This window comes from Oncorhynchus kisutch, linkage group LG21, assembly GCF_002021735.2.
Source record: "Oncorhynchus kisutch isolate 150728-3 linkage group LG21, Okis_V2, whole genome shotgun sequence".
NCBI classification, from domain to species: domain Eukaryota; kingdom Metazoa; phylum Chordata; class Actinopteri; order Salmoniformes; family Salmonidae; genus Oncorhynchus; species Oncorhynchus kisutch.
The window spans coordinates 41,384,668-41,407,167 of NC_034194.2; the positions used below are offsets into that span (position 1 = coordinate 41,384,668).

The 22,500-nt window shown below is 43.7% G+C and overlaps 1 protein-coding gene across 1 annotated transcript in view; it reads left to right on the top strand.

The window, feature by feature from the left end:
• The window catches only part of LOC109879623 (kinesin-like protein KIF13B), a 67,207-nt gene that overhangs the window by 26,110 nt on the left and 18,597 nt on the right, over nt 1-22,500 (top strand). Inside the window, exons 16-25 of the mRNA XM_031800520.1 lie at nt 648-752; nt 2,809-2,982; nt 6,263-6,420; nt 7,199-7,331; nt 9,481-9,630; nt 9,991-10,090; nt 10,504-10,630; nt 16,385-16,440; nt 16,810-16,931; nt 21,334-21,510. Of these exons, the coding sequence (XP_031656380.1) occupies nt 648-752; nt 2,809-2,982; nt 6,263-6,420; nt 7,199-7,331; nt 9,481-9,630; nt 9,991-10,090; nt 10,504-10,630; nt 16,385-16,440; nt 16,810-16,931; nt 21,334-21,510 (1,302 nt within the window). The remainder of the gene's footprint in view (nt 1-647; nt 753-2,808; nt 2,983-6,262; nt 6,421-7,198; nt 7,332-9,480; nt 9,631-9,990; nt 10,091-10,503; nt 10,631-16,384; nt 16,441-16,809; nt 16,932-21,333; nt 21,511-22,500) is intronic.

Sequence of the window (22,500 nt, forward strand, 5' to 3'; positions counted from 1 at the left end):
GTGTGTGTGTGACTGTGTGTGTGTGACTGTGTGTGTGTGACTGTGTGTGTGTGTTCTACAAAGGTCAAGCTGCAGTACGCTATACCCAGCAACCAGAAGGGAGAGGTACGGCCGTGTGTGTGACTGTGTGTGTGTGACTGTGTGTGTGTGACTGTGTGTGTGTGAGACTGTGTGTGACTGTGTGTGTGTGTGACTGTGTGTGTGTGACTGTATGTGTGACTGTATGTGTGACTGTATGTGTGACTGTATGTGTGTGACTGTATGTGTGTGACTGTATGTGTGTGACTGTGTGTGTGTGTGACTGTGTGTTCGTGTTCTACAAAGGTCAAGCTGCAGTACGCTATACCCAGCAACCAGAAGGGAGAGGTACGGCCGTGTGTGTGTGACTGTGTGTGTGTGACTGTATATGTGTGTGTGTGTGTGTGACTGTGTGTGTGACTGTATGTGTGTGTGACTGTATGTGTGTGTGACTGTGTATGTGTGTGACTGTGTGACTGTATGTGTGTGTGACTGTGTGTTCGTGTTCTACAAAGGTCAAGCTGCAGTACGCTATACCCAGCAACCAGAAGGGAGAGGTATGGCCGTGTGTGTGTGTGACTGTGGGTGTGTGTGTGTTTGACTGAGATGTCTGTCTGTCTTCCTGTTAGGTTGCAGGGCGTCTACATGTGGAGGTGTGGCGAGGGAGCGAGGGGCTGGAGAAAGGAGAGACCAGTCCAGATGGCGAGACACAGGAACGCAAAATGGAGTGTGTGGTAAGAGACAACATCAGGTCCTGAAACACATAGGTGGATATCAGACGCACTGAAATGTCAGGTCCTGAAACACATAGATGGACATCAGACAGACACACTGAAATTTCAGGTCCTGAAACACATAGCTGGACATCAGACAGACACACTGAAATGTCAGGTCCTGAAACACATAGCTGGACATCAGACAGACACACTGAAATGTCAGGTCCTGAAACACATAGCTGGACATCAGACAGACACACTGAAATGTCAGGTCCTGATACGCATAGATGGACATCAGATACACTGAAATGTCAGGTCCTGATACGCATAGATGGACATCAGATACACTGAAATGTCAGGTCCTGATATGCATAGATGGACATCAGATACACTGAAATGTCAGGTCCTGAAACGCATAGATGGACATCAGATACACTGAAATGTCAGGTCCTGAAACAAAATCAGTTCCCACCACGTTACACCCAGTGAATCCTTGGATGCTAAGAATTTAAAATGGGAGTAATCATGTAATGTAATAATGTAATAATGTCATGTAATAATGTAATATGTCATGTAATGTAATATGTCATGTAATGTAGTAATGTAATACGTCATGTAATGTAATGTAATATGTCATGTAATGTAATGTAATATGTCATGTAATGTAGTAATGTAATATGTCATGTAATGTAATGTAATGTGTCATGTAATGTAATGTAATGTAATGTAATATGTAATATGTCATGTAATATGTAATATGTCATGTAATATGTCATATGTAATATGTAATGTTGAGTTTATTTTTATTTTTACAGGGACAGTGCACATTAATCAACATTTCAGTAAAAGTGCCGGTTTTAGCCAACCGGCTAATTTTCAACCGCAGTCCCTGGGCAGGTTATTAAAAACAATTACAATATAGAACAAGCAAGACATAGCAAGACATAGCAACATATGACAAGCAAGACGTAGCATACAGACAGAGCAACATAGGACAAGCAAGACGTAGCATACAGACAGAGCAACATAGGACAAGCAAGACGTAGCATACAGACAGAGCAACATAGGACAAGCAAGACGTAGCATACAGACAGAGCAACATAGGACAAGCAAGACGTAGCATACAGACAGAGCAACATAGGACAAGCAAGACGTAGCATACAGACAGAGCAGCATAAAACAAAAAGCAGCAAGACAAAATTCATAAAAGCAACAAAGTGTTTCCACACAATGTAATGTAATATGTCATGTAATATGTCATGTAATAATGTAATGTGTCATGTAATGTGTCATGTAATAATGTCATATGTCATGTAATGGAATATGGAATATGGAATGGAATATGGAATATGGAATGGAATATGGAATATGTAATGTAATTTTGATGTACTGTAGTAATGTAATAATGTAATGTAATGTAATAATGTAGTAATGTAGTAATGTAGTAATGTAATAATGTAATGTAATAATGTAGTAATGTAATGTAGTAATGTAGTCATGTAATGTAATGTAATAATGTAGTAATGTAGTAATGTAATAATGTAATGTAGTAATGTAATGTAGTAATGTAGTAATGTAATAATGTAATGTAATGTAATAATGTAGTACTGTAGTAATGTAATAATGTAGTAATGTAGTATGTAATGTAGTAATGTAATGTAATGTAGTATATAATGTTATGTAATGTGTAATGTCCAGTGTCTCTGAGGGAATAGTCACGCTGCTGTATTGTGTGTTCATATATACGCTGTTACGCTGAGTGTTTTGTCTCTCTCTTCCCTCTCTCTCTCCTTCCTGCTCACTCTTCCTTCTCTCTCTCCTCCCCGCTCACTCTCTTTCTCTCTCCCTGCTCTCTCATCCTCTCTCCCTTTGTCTCCTCCCTTCTCCTCCTCTCTCCCTCTCTCTCCTCCCTGCTCTCTGTCTCCCTCCTCTCCTCTCTCTCTCTCCGCTCTGTCTCCTCCCTCCCTCCTCTTTGTCTCCTCCCTCTCCTCTCTCTCACTCTGTCTCCCTGTCTCCTCCCTCCTCCTCATCTCTCCCTCTGTCTCCTCTCCCTCTCCCTCCTCTCTGTCTCCAGGTCAGGATCCTGCAGGCTACAGGTCTTCCTCGCCACCTGTGTAACTTTGTGTTCTGCCAGTACCATTTCTGGGGGCAGGATGAGCCTGTGTTCATTGCCCCGGAGGTGGTGCCCACACCCCCGTCAGCCACCAGCAGAGATCCCCTCTGCACCGTACTTTTCGACAGTAGCAAGGTGGGACAGTTGAGTCTAGGTCGGATTACTGAACGGGCACGCAGGGCATGTGCCCTGGGCACCCCCCCCCCCACAGATATTATATAAACATGCCATAAGCCATGACAAAATGTGTAGAATTGCAGAAAATTTGCTTTAAATCTGCAAAAATGTTCTCTCGGCCTCATGGTAAAATTTGATAGAATTACAGGAAGTTAGCCACCCTCCTGGAGGTAGGGGCCCCGGATGTGGTCGTCCGGCCCTGAATGGGGGAGTCACTAGATATACCGAGGTTTGAAGGCCTTTCTATATGTCATTTTCTGTGTTTTTATTCGCTAAAGAGGAGTCTCTCACCACGTGACTATAACTACTGTTCCCTGAACAGTACAACAGACTTCGGTTGAAGGATCTATAATCACGCCTGACAAGGCCAATGAAATACGCGTCTCGCTTCCACAGTTTATTTATTTATTTCACCTTTATTTAACCAGGTAGGCTGGTTGAGAACACCTTTATTTAACCAGGTAGGCTGGTTGAGAACACCTTTATTTAACCAGGTAGGCATGTTGAGAACACCTTTATTTAACCAGGTAGGCTAGTTGAGAACACCTTTATTTAACCAGGTAGGCATGTTGAGAACACCTTTATTTAACCAGGTAGGCATGTTGAGAAAACCTTTATTTAACCAGGTAGGCAAGTTGAGAACAAGTTCTCATTTACAATTGCGACCTGGCCAAGATAAAGCAAAGCAGTTTGACAGATAAAACGACACAGAGTTACACATGGAGTAAAACAAACATACAGTCAATAATACAGTATAAACAAGTCTATATACAACGTGAGCAAATGAGGTGAGATAAGGGAGGTAAAGGCAAAAAGGCCATGGTGGCAAAGTAAATACAATATAGCAAGTAAAACACTGGAATGGTAGTTTTGCAATGGAAGAATGTGGAAAGTAGAAATAAAAATAATGGGGTGCAAAGGAGCTAAATAAATAAATAAATTAAATACAGTTGGGAAAGAGGTAGTTGTTTGGGCTAAATTATAGGTGGGCTATGTACAGGTGCAGTAATCTGTGAGCTGTTGATAAGTTGAGTTGATAAGCCTGAGGCTCGGATTCATTCCTTCGAACTTAACACCGCTCTTCACTGAGCCTAGGGTAACCGAGTGGGCTACAGAGGGGGGGTTTAAACATGAACAAGCTTCCAAACTAAGTTGTGCTGGATGAAGTCTGTCCCCTTGTGGACACAGGGGGGCTCCGGTAATGCCTGACGTAGCACTCCAAACGTGGAGGCACTGGCGTCACAATAGGGTTTTTGTGGAGGGGCTCACCGCTCACTCAGACCTGTGCTAAAGCCCCTTGCTCTGAGGCGCGGAGGTCATTTCTTCATCTGAGGTGCAGCAAGCCCTGCTTCCTCCGACTTCCTCCGACTCCAGGAATTGGAAATAGGAATGTGAGTGCCATAATGCAAAGCTAGTAAGCTTAACCAACAACACAGTTCAAGAAATATTTACAAAATAAAGTAAGACATGAAGTAATACAATAACGAGGCTATATACCGGGTCAGTGTGGAGGCTATATACCGGGTCAGTGTGGAGGCTATATACCGGGTCAGTGTGGAGGCTATATACCGGGTCAGTGTGGAGGCTATATACCGGGTCAGTGTGGAGGCTATATACCGGGTCAGTGTGGAGGCTATATACCGGGTCAGTGTGGAGGCTATATACCGGGTCAGTGTGGAGGCTATATACCGGGTCAGTGTGGAGGCTATATACCGGGTCAGTGTGGAGGCTATATACCGGGTCAGTGTGGAGGCTATATACCGGGTCAGTGTGGAGGCTATATACCGGGTCAGTGTGGAGGCTATATACCGGGTCAGTGTGGAGGCTATATACCGGGTCAGTGTGGAGGCTATATACCGGGTCAGTGTGGAGGCTATATACCGGGTCAGTGTGGAGGCTATATACCGGGTCAGTGTGGAGGCTATATACCGGGTCAGTGTGGAGGCTATATACCGGGTCAGTGTGGAGGCTATATACCGGGTCAGTGTGGAGGCTATATACCGGGTCAGTGTGGAGGCTATATACCGGGTCAGTGTGGAGGCTATATACCGGGTCAGTGTGGAGGCTATATACCGGGTCAGTGTGGAGGCTATATACCGGGTCAGTGTGGAGGCTATATACATGGGGTACCGGTACCGGGTGTGTGTAGGTAATCATTCAGCCAGGTTACCTGGGCACAGGGACTATAGTGGTCTGCTAGAAACATGTAGGTATTACAGACTCTGTCAGGGAGAGGTTGAAAATGTAATTGAAGACACTTGACAGTTGGTCGGCGCACGCATTGAGTACACATCCTGGTAATCCGTCTGGCCTTCGGCTTTATGAATGTTTACCTGTTTAAAGGTCTTGCTCACATCGGCTACGTAGAGGGTTGTCTAGTTGGTATAATTGATTCGGGAGACAGAAGCAGGAATGCGTAATAGGGTTTTTTATTGTACCCAAACGATTGTGTGCCGTATATAGGCAAGGGACGAAGACCAAACAAACACTATACAAAAACACAGGGTTGGAACCCAAACAAAAGAGCGAGGAGTACCCCAAATAAATAACACAAGCGCACAATGATTATCACATGGGACGAGACCCGTAATCATTTGCACAATCCACAAGGGCACGAAATCTCAAAACACACAACACAGGTACTCACACGTACCAACGGACATTGTAACAATAATCGACAAGACCATGGAAACCAAAGGGCACATATATACTAATCAGTGGGAATAGGAGACAGGTGTGCCTGATGAAAGTCCTGGAGTGATCCATGACAAGGGTGATCACACAGTTGTCCAGAACAGCTGGTGCTCTCATGCATGCTTCAGTGTTGTTTGCCTCGAAGCGAACATAAAAAGGCATTTAGCTCGTCTTGTAGGCTCGCGTCACTGGGCATCTCACGGCTGTTTCCCTTTGTTGTCTGTAATAGTTTGCAAGCCCTGCCACATCTGACGAGCGTTGTAAAAACAAATAATCTTCGTCCAGTTCGAGATGAGTAATCACTGTTCTGTTATCCAGAAAGCTCTTTCGGTCATAAGAGACGGTAGCAGCAATATTATGTACGAAATAAGTTAAATACAATGCAACAACAAAAAATGAACTAAATAATACAGTTGGTTAGGATAAATAAAAAAATCTGCCATCGCCAAGTTTCCAGGATTTTGCAAAACCTACCCAGAGTAAAGCAGAAGAACAGTAGAACAGTGCCCATGTTTGTTTGTCTATACGTGTTGTTTGTTCCCAGGAGCTGGAGGTGTGTGTGTCCGAGGAGTTTGTGGAGTTTGTGGCGGAGGGGGCAGTGGCCATCGAGGTGTTTGGACATAAACAGGTGAACCACCGCAGGAACCTGGCTCTCTGGGATCTGGGAGTCATTCAGGCCAAGACACGAACCCTCAGAGAAAGGTGAGATCTAGTAGGAGATTAGGAGTCTACCGGTGTAGATGGGACATATGGGTTGGTGTGTACTGGGTTGTAATTCACTAGAACCCAAGTGGATGAAACGAGGGGCTATCTGGACTTGTTCAATAAGAAACTCTATTTTTCATTGGAAAATGTGTTCCGATTGCAAAATGTTTTGCTAAATGGGCACTAATGAGTACGACTCCGGTAATGTCTGGTCTGGTGTAATGACTGGTCTGGTATAATGTCTGGTATAATGTCTGGTCTGGTGTAATGTCTGGTCTGGTATAATGTCTGGTCTGGTGTAATGTCTGGTCTGGTGTAATGTCTGGTCTGGTGTAATGTCTGGTCTGGTGTAATGTCTGGTCTGGTGTAATGTCTGGTCTGGTGTAATGTCTGGTCTGGTGTAATGTCTGGTCTGGTGTAATGTCTGGTATAATGTCTGGTCTGGTATAATGTCTGGTATAATGTCTGGTCTGGTATAATGTCTGGTCTGGTATAATGTCTGGTCTGGTATAATGTCTGGTCTGGTATAATGTCTGGTCTGGTATAATGTCTGGTCTGGTATAATGTCTGGTCTGGTATAATGTCTGGTCTGGTGTAATGTCTTGTCTGGTGTAATGTCTTGTCTGGTGTAATGTCTTGTCTGGTGTAATGTCTGGTTTAATGTCTGGTCTGGTATAATGTCTGGTTTAATGTCTGGTCTGGTATAATGTCTGGTGTAATGACTGGTCTGGTTTAATGTCTGGTCTGGTACAATATCTGGTCTGTGTGTCTCCAGGTGGAGTGAGGTGACTCGTAGGCTGGATCTCTGGGTTCAGGTGTTGGAGCTGAATGACGCAGGAGAGTTCACCCCTGTAGAGGTCCTACCACCCAAGGACGTACGCACCGGGGGCATCTTCCAACTCAGACAGGTAGCTGTGTTTCTGTGTATTTTTTCTATTCTTGTGAGGACATTCTACTGTGTGTGTGTGTGTGTGTGTACAGTAGGCCAAACAACTATTTAGTCAGCCACCAATTGTGTAAGTTCTCCCACTTAAAAAGATGACAGAGGCCTGTAATTTTCATCATAGGTATACTTCAACTATGACAGACAAAATTAGAAAAAAACCTCCAGAAAATCACATTGTAGGATTTTTTATTAATTTATTTGCAAATTATGGTGGAAAACTTTTGTTATTGACCAAATACTTATTTATCTCAATACTTTGTTATATACCCTTTGTTGGCAATGACAGAGGTCAAATGTTTTCTGTAAGTCTTAACAAGGTTTCCACACACTGTTGCTGGTATTTTGGCCCATTCCTCCATGCAGATCTCCTCTAGAGCAGTGATGTTTTGGGGATGTTGCTGGGCAACACGGACTTTCAACTCTCTCCAAAGATTTTCTATGGGGTTGAGATCTGGAGACTGGCTAGGCCACTCCAGGACCTTGAAATGCTTCTTACGAAGCCACTCCTTCGTTGCCCGGGCATTGTGTTTGGGATCATTGTCATGCTGAAAGACCCAGCCACGTTTCATCTTCAATGCCCTTGCTGACGGAAGGAGGTTTTCACTCAAAAGCTCACGATAGATGGCCACATTCATTCTTTCCTTTACACGGATCAGTCGTCCTGGTCCCTTTGCAGAAAAACAGCCCCAAAGCATGATGTTTCCACCCCCATGCTTCACAGTAGGTATGGTGTTCTTTGGATGCAACTCAGCATTCTTTGTCCTACAAACACGACGAGTTGAGTTTTTACCAAAAAGTTCTATTTTGGTTTCATCTGACCATATGACATTCTCCCAATCTTCTTCTGGATCATCCACATGCGCTCTAGCAAACTTCAGACGGGCCTGGACATGTACTGGCTTAAGCAGGGAGACACGTCTGGTACTGCAGGATTTGAGTCCCTGGCGGCGTAGTGTGTTACTGATGGTAGGCTTTGTTACTTTGGTCCCAGCTCTCTGCAGGTCATTCACTAGGTCCCCCCGTATGGTTCTGGGATTTTTGCTCACTGTTCTTGTGATCATTTTGACCCCACGGGGTGAGATCTTGCGTGGAGCCCCAGATCGAGGGAGATTATCAGTGGTCTTGTATGTCTTCCATTTCCTAATAATTGCTCCCACAGTTGATTTCTTCAAACCAAGCTGCTTACCTATTGCAGATTCAGTCTTCCCAGCCTGGTGCAGGTCTACAATTTTGTTTCTGGTGTCCTTTGACAGCTCTTTGGTCTTGGCCGTAGTGGAGTTTGGAGTGTGACTGTTTGAGGTTGTGGACAGGTGTCTTTTATACTGATAACAAAGTTCAAACAGGTGCCATTAATACAGGTAACGAGTGGGGACAGAGGAGCCTCTTAAAGTAGAAGTTACAGGTCTGTGAGAGCCAGAAATCTTGCTTGTTTGTAGGTGACCAAATACTTATTTTCCACCATAATTTGCAAATAAATTCATAAAAAATCCTAGAATGTGATTTTCTGGATTTTTTCTCTCATTTTGTCTGTCATAGTTGAAGTGTACCTATGATGAAAATTACAGGCCTCTCTCATCTTTTTAAGTGGGAGAACTTGCACAATTGGTGGCTGACTGAACACTTTTTTCCCCCCACTGTGTGTGTGTGTATGTTTCTCAAACAGGAGTGTGTACAGAGGTTTCCATCTTATGGATAGATGGGTTATAGATGAAAACGTCATAGATCATGTGATAGGCACATGAAATAAGTGTTTAGTAGGTTCAGTCTTGTCGTGTGGAGGTACGTTCCTTCCAGTAACCATGCCTCTAACCTTAACCCTGTCTCTAACCCCCTCCCCACCCAGGGCCAGTCTCAGACTCAGTAACCATGCCACTAACCTTAACCCTGTCTCTAACCCCCTCCCCACCCAGGGCCAGTCTCAGACTCAGTAACCATGCCACTAACCTTAACCCTGTCTCTAACCCCCTCCCCACCCAGGGCCAGTCTCAGACTCAGGAACCAAGCCTCTAACCTTAACCCTGTCTCTAACCCCCTCCCCAACCAGGGCCAGTCTCAGACTCAGGAACCATGCCACTAACCTTAACCCTGTCTCTATCCCCCTCCCCACCCAGGGCCAGTCTCGTCGTTTGCAGGTGGAGGTACGGTCCGTACCTGACTCAGGAACCATGCCCCTCATCGCCACAAACATCCTCTCTGTATCCATTGGCAACGTGGAGGTACGCGAGATCTGCCGCTGGGATGAGGACGTGGACAGCTATCAGGTAACACTGACTGCAATCCGTTTTAATAGTAGTTTGAGAGATTGGGAGAATCTCAATTGCATTTTTTTGTTGATTCTTTGCGTCCTCTCTTCTCGCTGCCTCCTCAAAAAAAATAATTGGATTAGAAGGTCAGAGGTCCATCCCCTCTGACTTTCTCCTCCAGTGGGTTTTTAGGAGGTGAGGAAAGAGGATGGGAGCAATCAAGAAAATGCAATGGATGTTCTCTCATAGAGTTGAGTGAAGGAAAGTCGTCACAGGGGGTTGTTTAGTAGGGCACAGCAAAGCAAAACTGAACTTTGTTCTGATAATACTGTGTGTGTGTGTGTGTGTGTGTGTGTGTGTGTGTGTGTGTGTGTGTAGGAAGGTGATCTGGAGAGGTTGAGGGACCAGTGGCTGACCACTCTCACTAAGAGGCAACAGTACCTGGACCAGCACCTGCAGAAGATGGTCCAAAAGCCCGGTCAGACTGACTGACACATTACATTACACACAGAGCATATTCATGACTTGTATTTGACCAAAAATCTTAGTAATAATGAGTGTTTTACAGTTGAAATACTATTAATAATGAGAGTATGCCAGTTAAAATACTATTATTAACAGTAGTAATAATGAGAGTTATACAGTTAAAATAGTAGTAATAATGAGAGTTTTACAGTTAAAATAGTAGTAATAATCAGTGTTTTACAGTTAAAATAGTAGTAATAATCAGTGTTTTACAGTTAAAATAGTAGTAATAATGAGTGTTTTACAGTTAAAATAGTAGTAATAATCAGTGTTTTACAGTTAAAATAGTAGTAATAATCAGTGTTTTACAGTTAAAATAGTATTGATAATGAGTGTCATGCAGCTAAAATAGTATTGTGTTTGTAGATAAGTCAGAGGATGACGTGGAGAGGGAGGCCCAGCTGTTAGAGTGGCGTTTGACCCTGACAGAGGAACGTAACGCTGTCCTGTTACCTTCGGCTGGTAGCGGGATCCCTGGAGCCCCCGCTGAGAGGTAAAGGGTGTGGGTGTGTGTGTTTGTTCACATGCCCGTAATTGCTAACAACCCATCTGCAACCATCCGACTATATGTGAAAATCTGAGGTCTGCACCCGACCCACTAATATAGAAAATACGCTGCCACAAGTCAGAGATACCGGAACATTCTTTTTGACAGGGGGTGCAGGAGCCATTTTTTTCTTTTTCAAGCCTAATGTTTCTGCTTAGAATTTCCGACAATTTGGTTGCTATTTGTTAGTCAACTTGTCTATCATTTAGATTTTCAACCTGTCCCTGACCTGGTCTGTAAAACCAATTTGTTTCTAGCAGACCACCATAGTCCCTGTGCCCAAGAACACCAAGGTAACCTGTCTAAATGAGTATCGCTCCGTAGCACTCACATCTATATCCATTAAATGGGTTTGAAAGGCTGGTAATGGCTCACATCAACACCATCATCCCAGACACCCCTAGTAGTGGAGCTGCTCGAAAGCTTAAAGTCCCTCCGTGTCCACATCAATAAGGAATTGATATGGTCTACACACACCCACACAGGTGTGAATAGGGCACGACAACGCCTCTTCCCCCTCAGGAGGCTGAAAAGCTTCGGCATGTGTCCTCAGATCCTCAAAAAGTTGTACAGCTGCACCATCGAGAGCATCTTGACTGGCTGCATCATCAAATTAAATTTTATTTGTCACATACACATGGTTAGCAGATGTTAATGCGAGTGTAGCGAAGTGCTTGTGCTTCTAGTTCCGACCATGCAGTAATATCTAACAAGTAATCTAACCTAACTATTTCACAACTACCTTATACACACAAGTGTAAATGAATGAATAAGAATATGTATATAAAAAAATATGAATGAGCGATGGCCGAACGGCATAGGCAAGATGCTGTAGATGGGATAGAGTCTTTACTCTCATTAAACTGAAGACTTATAGTTTTTATCAAAGATTCTCTGTAATTAGTATTACGCGATTAGACTGATTAATCATGTAAATGTAATTAACTAGGAAGTCGGGGCACCAAGGAAAATATTCAGATTACAAATTACAAATAACTTTTCAGATATTTTATCTGATCAATTAGTCTTCGAATTAATGAATTATTTACTTTACCTCACGTTAGTCTCATTCCAAACGTCGTAAATTGTTGGTTATCTGCACGAACCCAGTCTTCACTATGAGTCATCCATACATCAATTGTCTTAAATAATTGATTTATTACTAAATAAGTAATTCACAGAAATGCATAAACAAACAGTAAATGTGGTTACATGAAATGATAGAATGCGCCCCTAGTGGGCTGAACCGGCATGGCGGCTTGTTAGACAAAAGGGGAAGTGGGGGTCGACTAAGAAGTCCCTACAGAGTTAATAATTATAACAATTGAAATGCTAATACTTTACACATGAATGCTCACTCATTCGGGAACAATTGCAATCAATATATATATTTACGCTCAGTGTGTCGTCTTGATCGCTGGTGAAAAGTTTGTTTCTTTTGTAGAATTTTCTGTCTCTTTCCCTCTCTCTCTCGGTTGTGGTAAGAGGGAATAATTCAGAGTGACATTCATTATAGAATGGATGTTTCGGCGGTTGTCATTCTTCGCGTTCAATGATACCGAATTCCTAGCTGCAGACTAGTAAATAATATCAAAGACTTGTTCTTATTCTGTCGGTATCGATAGTCTAAGAGTTTGACCACGTGGTATGGTTAAAAGATTCAGCAATGGTCTTCAACCTTTGTCTCCTCTAATGGAGAAAAACATGGTCTGCAACCTTTAGCCATCTCGTAATTGAGGTAAGCTCGGTCTGCTGATCGAAAACCCGAGTGGGGGTTTTATTCGGAAGAGCCGAAAAGGGCTGTCCCAGGATGTCTGACCCTAACCGGGCTCAGGGGCGGTCCTCTGATTTAGTTCAAATCAAAAGGGAATTGTATTTTTCTTCATTAAACAGTCCAACATCATATTACACAATTATACAAACAGTATCATACTCACTCATTCATCTTATACAACAATTAGATGTAAACCTCATATCTGAGGCTATTATATAAACAGCGTTATGGTAATGTGGCCACACCGTCTCCCATGAGCTTCCCCAAGTTGTAACAAACAACTTTTTATACTTTCTCCGGAACATTAAATTTGTTCGTACCTCAAGTTCTGAGGTGGAAGGAATTCCCTTATTCTCCATGAAAATCTACTCTCTCTATACTGTGTGTTCATGAGGAGACCCTCAGGAATTTACGACGTCTCTCTGACCACAGCAACCTAGTTGAAGGAGGCAAGGGGGAGGCAGGGAGAGGGGGATGGGCTTGCTATACCCAAAGAGGCCAACGTCATGACACATGAGATGAGTATGTAAACATTATATAAAGTGGCATTGTTTAAAGTGGATAGTGATACATTTATTACATCAATTTGTCCTTATTAAAGTGGCTAGAGATGAGTCAGTATGGTGGCAGCCACTCAATGTTAGTGATGGCTGTTTAACAATCTGATGGCCTTGAGATAGAAGCTGTTTTTCAGTCTCTCGGTCCCCGCTTTGATGCACCTGTACTGACCTCGCCTTCTGGATGATAACGGGGTGAACAGGCAGTGGCTCGGGTGGTTGTTGTCCTTGATGATCTTTTTGGCCTTCCTGTGACATCGGGTGGTGTAGGTGTCCTGGAGGGCAGGTAGTTTGCCCCCAGTGATGCGTTGTGCAGACCTCACTACCCTCTGGAGAGCCTTACGGTTGTGGGAGGAGCAGTTGCCATACCAGGCGGTGATAACCCGATAGGATGCTCTCGATTGATCATCTGTAAAAGTTTGAGAGTGTTTTTGGTGAGTAGCCAAATTTCTTCAGCCTCCTGAGATTGAAGGGGCGCTGTTGCGCCTTCTTTATCATGCTGTGGGTGGACCATTTCAGTTTGTCCATTCCAAATCAAATCTAATTTCAGACATACAGTACCAGTCAAAAGTTTGGACACATCTACTCATTCAAGGGTTTTTCTTTATTTTTACTATTTTCTACATTGTAGAATAATAGTGAAGACATCAACACATTGAAATAACACATATGGAATCATGTAGTAACCAAAAAAAAGTGTTAAACAAATCAAAATATATTTGAGATTATTCAAAGTAGCCACCCCTCTGACAGCTTTGCACATAAGGCAAATGGTGACTTGAAAACTGTTACTCCACAATATTAACCTAATTGACAGTGAAAAGAAGGAAGCCTGTACAGAATAAAAAATAGTCCAAAACATGCTTCCTGTTTTGCAACAAGGCACTAAAGTAAATACTGTAAAAAAATTGGGCAAAGCATTTCACTTTTTGTCCTGAATACAAAGTGTTATGTTTGGGGCAAACAACACATTACTGAGTACCACTCTCCATGTTTTTTAGCATAGTGGGGGCTGCATCATGTTATGGGTATGCTTGTAATCGTTAGGGCCGGGAGTTTTTCATGGGAAAAAAAACGGAATGGAGCAAAGCACAGTCAGAAGCCTAGTTCCTGGTTCAGTCTGCTTTCCACCAGACACTGGGAGATGAAGTCACATTCGAGCAGGACAATAACTTAAAACACAAGGCCAAATATACACTGGAGTTGCTTTCCAAGAAGACTGTGAATGTTCCTGAGTGGCCAAATTACAGGTTTGACTTAAGTCTGCTTGAAAATCTATGGCAAGACCTGACAATGGTTGTCTTGCAATGATCAACAACCAACTTGACAGAGCTTGAATAATTTAGGAAAAAATCATGGGCAAACGTTGCATAATCCATGTGTGTGAAAACTCTTAGAGATTTACATTATGCAGATCGTTCCACAGCGGTAATCACTGTAATCGTATTGACTCAGGGGGGTTGAATATCTATATATATATATATATATATATATATATATATAATATCTAATCCAAGGTATGTTAGTGTTTTTATTTTGTTGTATTTACAAATGTTCAATTTTTTTTGACTATTTTGTGTAGATATTTTGACAAAAATGACACATTTTAATCCCACTTTGTAACAACATAATTTGGAACAATTCAAGGGGTGTGAATACTTTCTGAAGGCTACCTCAATTACCTCGTACCGCTGCACATCAACGTGGTACTGGCACTCCCTGTATATAGAAATGCTTTTTTTTTTTTACTCGTTATTTATTCCTAGTGTCACTATTTTAAAAGTACATTTTTGGGGGGTATCTTGAACTCTGCATTGTTAGAAAATGACCCATAGGTAAGCGTTTCACCGTTAGTCTACACCTGTTGTTTTACGAAGCATGTGACAAGTAACATTTGATTTGATAGGCCTACACATGCAGCTTCTCCTCTGTCATTGGTTGTTGCTCACCACATCGATCGAATCAATGCTTTAATCTAGTTGACATCGGAAAGGTTTTCTCTTTCTCCACTTCTCTCTCGCAGCAAAGACGTTTAGGTACCAGGGAGAAAATGCAATTATAAAAATTAATAAAATAATTGTATTTATTTTTTATTTTTGGTGCAAAATTTTCAATTGGCATCAGTTTGACCTTTTTTTAAAGAAAATGTAGAAGCTGTGAAAACTATCCAACATGTTTCTGCTAAGATTTCTGTTTAGCTTGGAGGCCTATTTTATGTTGCTGAAATTCTATCAGCCTTTATGATGCTGTTAAAGATAACACCTTTACAGACGGTCCCTAACCGCATATTCGTTCTCTCAAGATGCTGAAAGGAATAAGTCAAATTTATCCATTCTGGTTCCTGGGTCAAATGTCCATTTTGGTGCATCATTTTAATGCAAGTCATGCTTAATTCTGCAGGAGTTAATATGAACCTATGTGAGAGGTTGTAGACCTACAGTCGGTGTCCAGATTTCAGTCACTATTCCATTTAACCCATATGAGCAGTACAGATCCCTTGACCGTACCATATTTCAAGTCCAACGTCCCTGACTGTTGAATTTGTATAGCGCCTCACAATCATCACACACAACAGCTTTCCAAACGTTAGACTACTGTTATGACCCTTCCTTCTATTGATTTTCAACTCTCCCGCTTTTCTCTTATTCAATTAAACTGATATTGATCCACTGAGACAAAAATGTCTTCGTCAGTTGGTGTGTATTTGGCGCTGTACCGTTAGGCCCGGAATCTGAGGCTTACGTCCAGATAAGAATAACGAAAGAACCTCAATTTCTTTTGAAATGAACCTTTTTATTTAACCTTTATTTAACTAGGCGAGTCCGTTAAGAACAAATTCTTATTTACAATGACGGCCTACCAGGGAACAGTGCCTGCCTTGTTCAGGAGCAGAACAATATAATTTTACCTTGTCAGCTCGGGGATTCGATCCAGCAACCTTTCTGATACTGGCCCAACACTCTAGGCTACCTGTCGCCTCTCAAAGTAGCCTATAGATGTGACTTGTCTTTATTTAACCCGCCCGCCACAATATTTCATGACCCTAAACCTGCCCACCATAGAGATAAAGAGAGAGGGGGGATACCTAGTCAGTTGTACAACTGAAGTCAGAGGGGAACGGGGGGCTGCCATAATCGACATCCACGGCACCCGGGGAACAGTGGGTTAACTGCCTTGCTCAGGGGCAGAACAACAGATTTTTACCTTGTCAGCTTGGGGATTCGATCCAGCAACCTTTCGGTTACTGGCCCAACGCTGTAACCACTTGGCTACCACAGGGACTGCGGGTTGTGAGCGAACCCGCGCATCACTAGCGTGCGTGTTGGAGCTGTGTGCGCTGAGTGTTCTGATTTGCCTATTTCCCCACAGAGATCCTGTTCCTGGGATGGAGGCACACATTCCTGTTCTCTTCCTGGACCTCAGTGGTATGTTCCGTTGTTCCTTCTGTCCTCCCCTATCTTCACCATCATCAGTGGTATGTTCCGTTGTTCCTTCTGTCCTCCCCTATCTTCACCATCAGTGGTATGTTCCGTTGTTCCTTCTGTCCTCCCCTATCTTCACCATCAGTGGTATGTTCCGTTGTTCCTTCTGTCCTCCCCTATCTTCACCATCAGTGGTATGTTCTGTTGTTCCTTCTGTCCTCCCCTATCTTCACCATCAGTGGTATGTTCTGTTGTTTACTTTCTCTTTCCTTCATCTTAGTCACTGATATCAATAATATTTTTGCCTCTGAACTCACAACCTCTCTCTCACTCTATCTCAACCCCCCCCCCCTCTCTCTTCTCGCCCTCCAGCTGATGATTTCCAGGATAACTTATCTGCTCCACTGGCTGGGGGTCTAGATGCCATGCTTAACCAGGAGGATGAGGATGCGTTTTTTGACTTGCACATTGTCAAGCACTACGATGGAGGAGAGGTGAGGACCATAGAGAGACAATCACACAAACACAGCATTGTGGGCTTCGTCACTCCCAACCTCACACTTAAATACCCTTTTATCAATCCTCTCGTCTAAAAACATATACAAGCTCAGATCCCAGTCTTGTTTTCTGCTAACAGTCATGAACATTAGAACAGACTATGAGGGGGGGGTTCAGTACTCTGCCCACTGGCCTTGGAATTCCCTCCAAGCCAAGCTAAACCTACAGGACCTGGTATCCCTGGAGGAGTTCTGGCCTTGGAATTCCCTCCAAGCCAAGCTAAAACTACAGGACCTGGTGTCCCTGGAGGAGTTCTGGCCTTGGAATTCCCTCCAAGCTAAAACTACAGGACCTGATGTCCCTGGAGGAGTTCTGGCCTTGGAATTCCCTCCAAGCCAAGCTAAAACTACAGGACCTGGTGACCCTGGAGGAGTTCTGGCCTTGGAATTCCCTCCAAGCCAAGCTAAAACTACAGGACCTGGTGTCCCTGGAGGAGTTCTGGCCTTGGAATTCCCTCCAAGCCAAGCTAAAACTACAGGACCTGGTGATCCTGGAGGAGTTCTGGCCTTGGAATTCCCTCCAAGCCAAGCTAAAACTACAGGACCTGGTGTCCCTGGAGGAGTTCTGGCCTTGGAATTCCCTCCAAGCCAAGCTAAAACTACAGGACCTGGTGATCCTGGAGGAGTTCTGGCCTTGGAATTCCCTCCAAGCCAAGCTAAAACTACAGGACCTGGAGGAGTTCAAAGGACAAATAGATGAACAGGTTGTTGGTATGTAGTTGGTTCTAGTTATCGCCCGATGGCACTAGTCGTGTTGCCTTATGGAAGGAAGGATAATGTCTCACTTGAAGATTACAGGCTCAAAATGGCCAGAAACAAATAACTTTCTTCTGAAATTCGTCATTCTATTCTTGTTCTGAGAAATGCATTTTTTTCCATGTGAGAAATTGCCAACACTGTGTACTACTTCCTTCACAGAAGGGGAGGCCCCAGTGCAGAACTGAGCAAGAGTACATATACATTGGTGTCTAGTTTGAGAAACAGACGCAGCTTCATTAAATAGTACCCACAAAACACCAGTCTCAACGTCAACAGTGAAGAGGCGACTCCAGGATGCTGGCCTTCTAGGCAGAGTTGCAAAGAAAAATCCATATCTCAGACTGGCCAATAAAAAGAAAAGATTAAGACGAGCAAAAGAACACAGACACTGGACAGAGGAACTCTGCCTAGAAGACCAGCATCCCAGAGTCGCCTCTTCACTGTTGACGTTGAGACTGGACAGAGGAACTCTGCCTAGGAGACCAGCATCCCAGAGTCGCCTCTTCACTGTTGACGTTGAGACTGGTGTTTTGCGGGTACTATTTAATGAAGTTGCTTTCAAAAACAAGGACATTTTCTATGTGACCCCAAACTTTTGAACGGTAGTGTATATCGATTTCATAATTTTTTGGGGTACTGTAGGTAGCGTTACTTTGCACTAGTCGGCTGTACCTGGGCCAAAATTCAGGTATTTTTAAAAATCTTATAGCTTATAGTCTTCTTTTTAAATAAGATGGTTACATTTTTATTTCCTCGACTGATAGAAACAGGTTTTCTCATGCTTTTCCTTGTCCTTCTGCAACAGACAGGGTGAACAATATGTTTAACATCAAATTGCAAACAAAATCGCAGTATCAAATCTGAAGACCTATAGAATCGTGAGAACTGCGCCTAATTATCTTGGTAATATTGTATCTCGAGGTCCCTGGCAATCCCCCACCCTGATCTTAATACTGGAGTGTCTTTTGACATATATTGCGCTCAGTTTTTTCAGACTTTTGTGTTGTGCATGTTCTTAACTGATATGCTACTTTTATATTGATGTACAGTATGACTGTCTGGTGGACGTCATGTGACTGTCTGGTGGACGTCATGTGACTGTCTGGTGGACGTCATGTGACTGTCTGGTGGACGTCATGTGACTGTCTGGTGGACGTCATGTGACTGTCTGGTGGACGTCATGTGACTGTCTGGTGGACGTCATGTGACTGTCTGGTGGACGTCATGTGACTGTCTGGTGGACGTCATGTGACTGTCTGGTGGACGTCATGTGACTGTCTGGTGGACGTCATGTGACTGTCTGGTGGACGTCATGTGACTGTCTGTCTGGTGGACGTCATGTGACTGTCTGTCTGGTGGACGTCATGTGACTGTCTGTCTGGTGGACGTCATGTGACTGTCTGTCTGGTGGACGTCATGTGACTGTCTGTCTGGTGGACGTCATGTGACTGTCTGTCTGGTGGACGTCATGTGACTGTCTGTCTGGTGGACGTCATGTGACTGTCTGTCTGGTGGACGTCATGTGACTGTCTGTCTGGTGGACGTCATGTGACTGTCTGTCTGGTGGACGTCATGTGACTGTCTGTCTGGTGGACGTCATGTGACTGTCTGTCTGGTGGACGTCATGTGACTGTCTGTCTGGTGGACGTCATGTGACTGTCTGTCTGGTGGACGTCATGTGACTGTCTGTCTGGTGGACGTCATGTGACTGTCTGTCTGGTGGACGTCATGTGACTGTCTGTCTGGTGGACGTCATGTGACTGTCTGTCTGGTGGACGTCATGTGACTGTCTGTCTGGTGGACGTCATGTGACTGTCTGTCTGGTGGACGTCATGTGACTGTCTGTCTGGTGGACGTCATGTGACTGTCTGTCTGGTGGACGTCATGTGACTGTCTGTCTGGAACTGACCTGTTGAGGCTGCTGTCTTGGTCCAGGTCTCTCAGTGAGACTAACCTGGTTAAAGAAAGGTTGAATTAAAACACTGGTTTGGACTTGTTAGGTTTATTGTGATGGTCACAGGACAATATTTTGAGAACCATTGCTTTTTAATGCTTGTTCTAGCAAACCAAGTGTACACTTTTCTATCCCCAGAGCCCTACTCCAGCAAACCAAGTGTACACTTTTCTATCCCCGGAGCCCTACTCCAGCAAACCAAGTGTACACTTTTCTATCCCTGGAGCCCTACTCCAGCAAACCAAGTGTACACTTTTCTATCCCTGGAGCCCTAGTCCAGCAAACCAAGTGTACACTTTTCTATCCCTGGAGCCCTACTCCAGCAAACCAAGTGTACACTTTTCTATCCCTGGAGCCCTACTCCAGCAAACCAAGTGTACACTTTTCTATCCCCGGAGTCCTACTCCAGCAAACCAAGTGTACACTTTTCTATCCCTGGAGCCCTACTCCAGCAAACCAAGTGTACACTTCTCTATCCCCGGAGTCCTACTCCAGCAAACCAAGTATACACTTTTCTATCCCTGGAGCCCTACTCCAGCAAACGAAGTGTACACTTTTCTATCCCTGGAGCCCTACTCCAGCAAACCAATGTTGTGGAAATTCTTACACACAAAGACACTCGAAGTCCATCTTCAATGAAACATTGTTTATTTGTCAGTGTACTGGAGAGGTTCCAACCAACTCAATGCACCATAGTACAAGTCTGTCAGAAAACTCTCCCGGGGCTGTCCCACCAGTTGTCTTATATATCTACCGGTCAAAAGTTACTCATTCAAAGGGTTTTCTATATTTGTACTGTTTTCTACATTGTAGAATAATAGTGAAGACATCAAAACTACTAAATAACACATATGGAATCATGTAGTAACCAAAAAAACAACTCAAAATATATATTTGAGATTTGAGATTCTTCAAATTGCCACCCTTTGCCTTGATGACAGCTTTGCACACTTTTGGCATTCTCTCAACCAGCTTCATGAGGTAGTCACCTGGAATGCATTTCAATTAACAAGTGTGCCTTGTGAAAAGTTAATTTGTGGAATTTCTTTCCTTAATGCGTTTGAGCCAATCAGTTGTGTTGTGACAAGGTAGGGGGAGTATACAGAAGATAGGGCTACCTGGTAAAATACCAAGTCCATATTATGGAAAAAAAACTGTTCAAATAAGCAAAGCGAAATGACAGTCCGTTACTTTAAGACATGAAGGTCAGGCAATCCAGAAAATGTCAAGAAGTTTCTTGAAGTGCAGTCGCAAAACCATCAAGCACTATGATGAAACTGTCTCTCACGAGGACCGCCACAGGAAAGGAAGACGTGATGGACAAAGACTGGCTCATAGCATGTGACGGACCAAGACCTATTTCTTCTTTCTAAGCTGAGATCTTGAAACTGAGATATCTTTCTTTTGTTCTCAAAACACGGTCGTTCATTCTCAAAACAACGTCTGGTCCTCCTGCCAGCTACTGATAGGTGGGATTTGTACAGTCAGCCACTTGCAAGAACATAGAAATTGGTTTATAGAACAGCACATGAATAGAATATAGAAATTAGTTATAAGAATAGCTCAAACATTACAATTTCCCTTACACCAAGTACACACTTTTATACACCTTCTCTCTCCTCCCAGGTTGGTGCAGAGGCGTCGTGGGACTCTACGGTACATAACTGTCCCCAGCTGAGTCGCAGTGTGTCAGCTGACCTCAGGGTGTACCTGATCGTCAGGGTCGTAGTTCAGCTCTCTCACCCTGCTAACATGCACCTGGTCCTCCGAAAACGGATCTGTGTCAACCTAGCTGGACGACAGGTAGGAAGGGAGAGACACACATCACACACGTCAGACACACACACACACACACACACACACACATCAGACACACACACACACACATCAGACACACACACACACACATCAGACACACACACACACACATCAGACACACACACACACACATCAGACACACACACACACACATCAGACACACACACACACACATCAGACACACACACACACACATCAGACACACACACACACACATCAGACACACACACACACACACACATCAGACACACACACACACACATCAGACACACACACACACACACATCAGACACACACACACACACACACACACATCAGACACACACACACACACACACATCAGACACACACACACATCAGACACACACACACACACACACATCAGACACACACACACACACACACACACACATCAGACACACACACACACACACACACACACATCAGACACACACACACATCAGACACACACACACATCAGACACACACACATAGACACACACACACACACACACACACATCAGACACACACACACACACACACATCAGACACACACACACACACATCAGACACACACACACACACACACATCAGACACACACACACACACACACACACACATCAGACACACACACACACACACACACACATCAGACACACACACACACATCAGACACACACACACACACACACACACATCAGACACACACACACACACATCAGACACACACACACATCAGACACACACACACATCAGACACACACACATAGACACACACACACACATCAGACACACACACATAGACACACACACACACACACACACACACATCAGACACACACACATACACACACACATCAGACACATACACACACACACACACATCAGACACACATCAGACACACACACATCAGACACACACACACATCAGACACACACACACACACACACATCAGACACACACACACACACA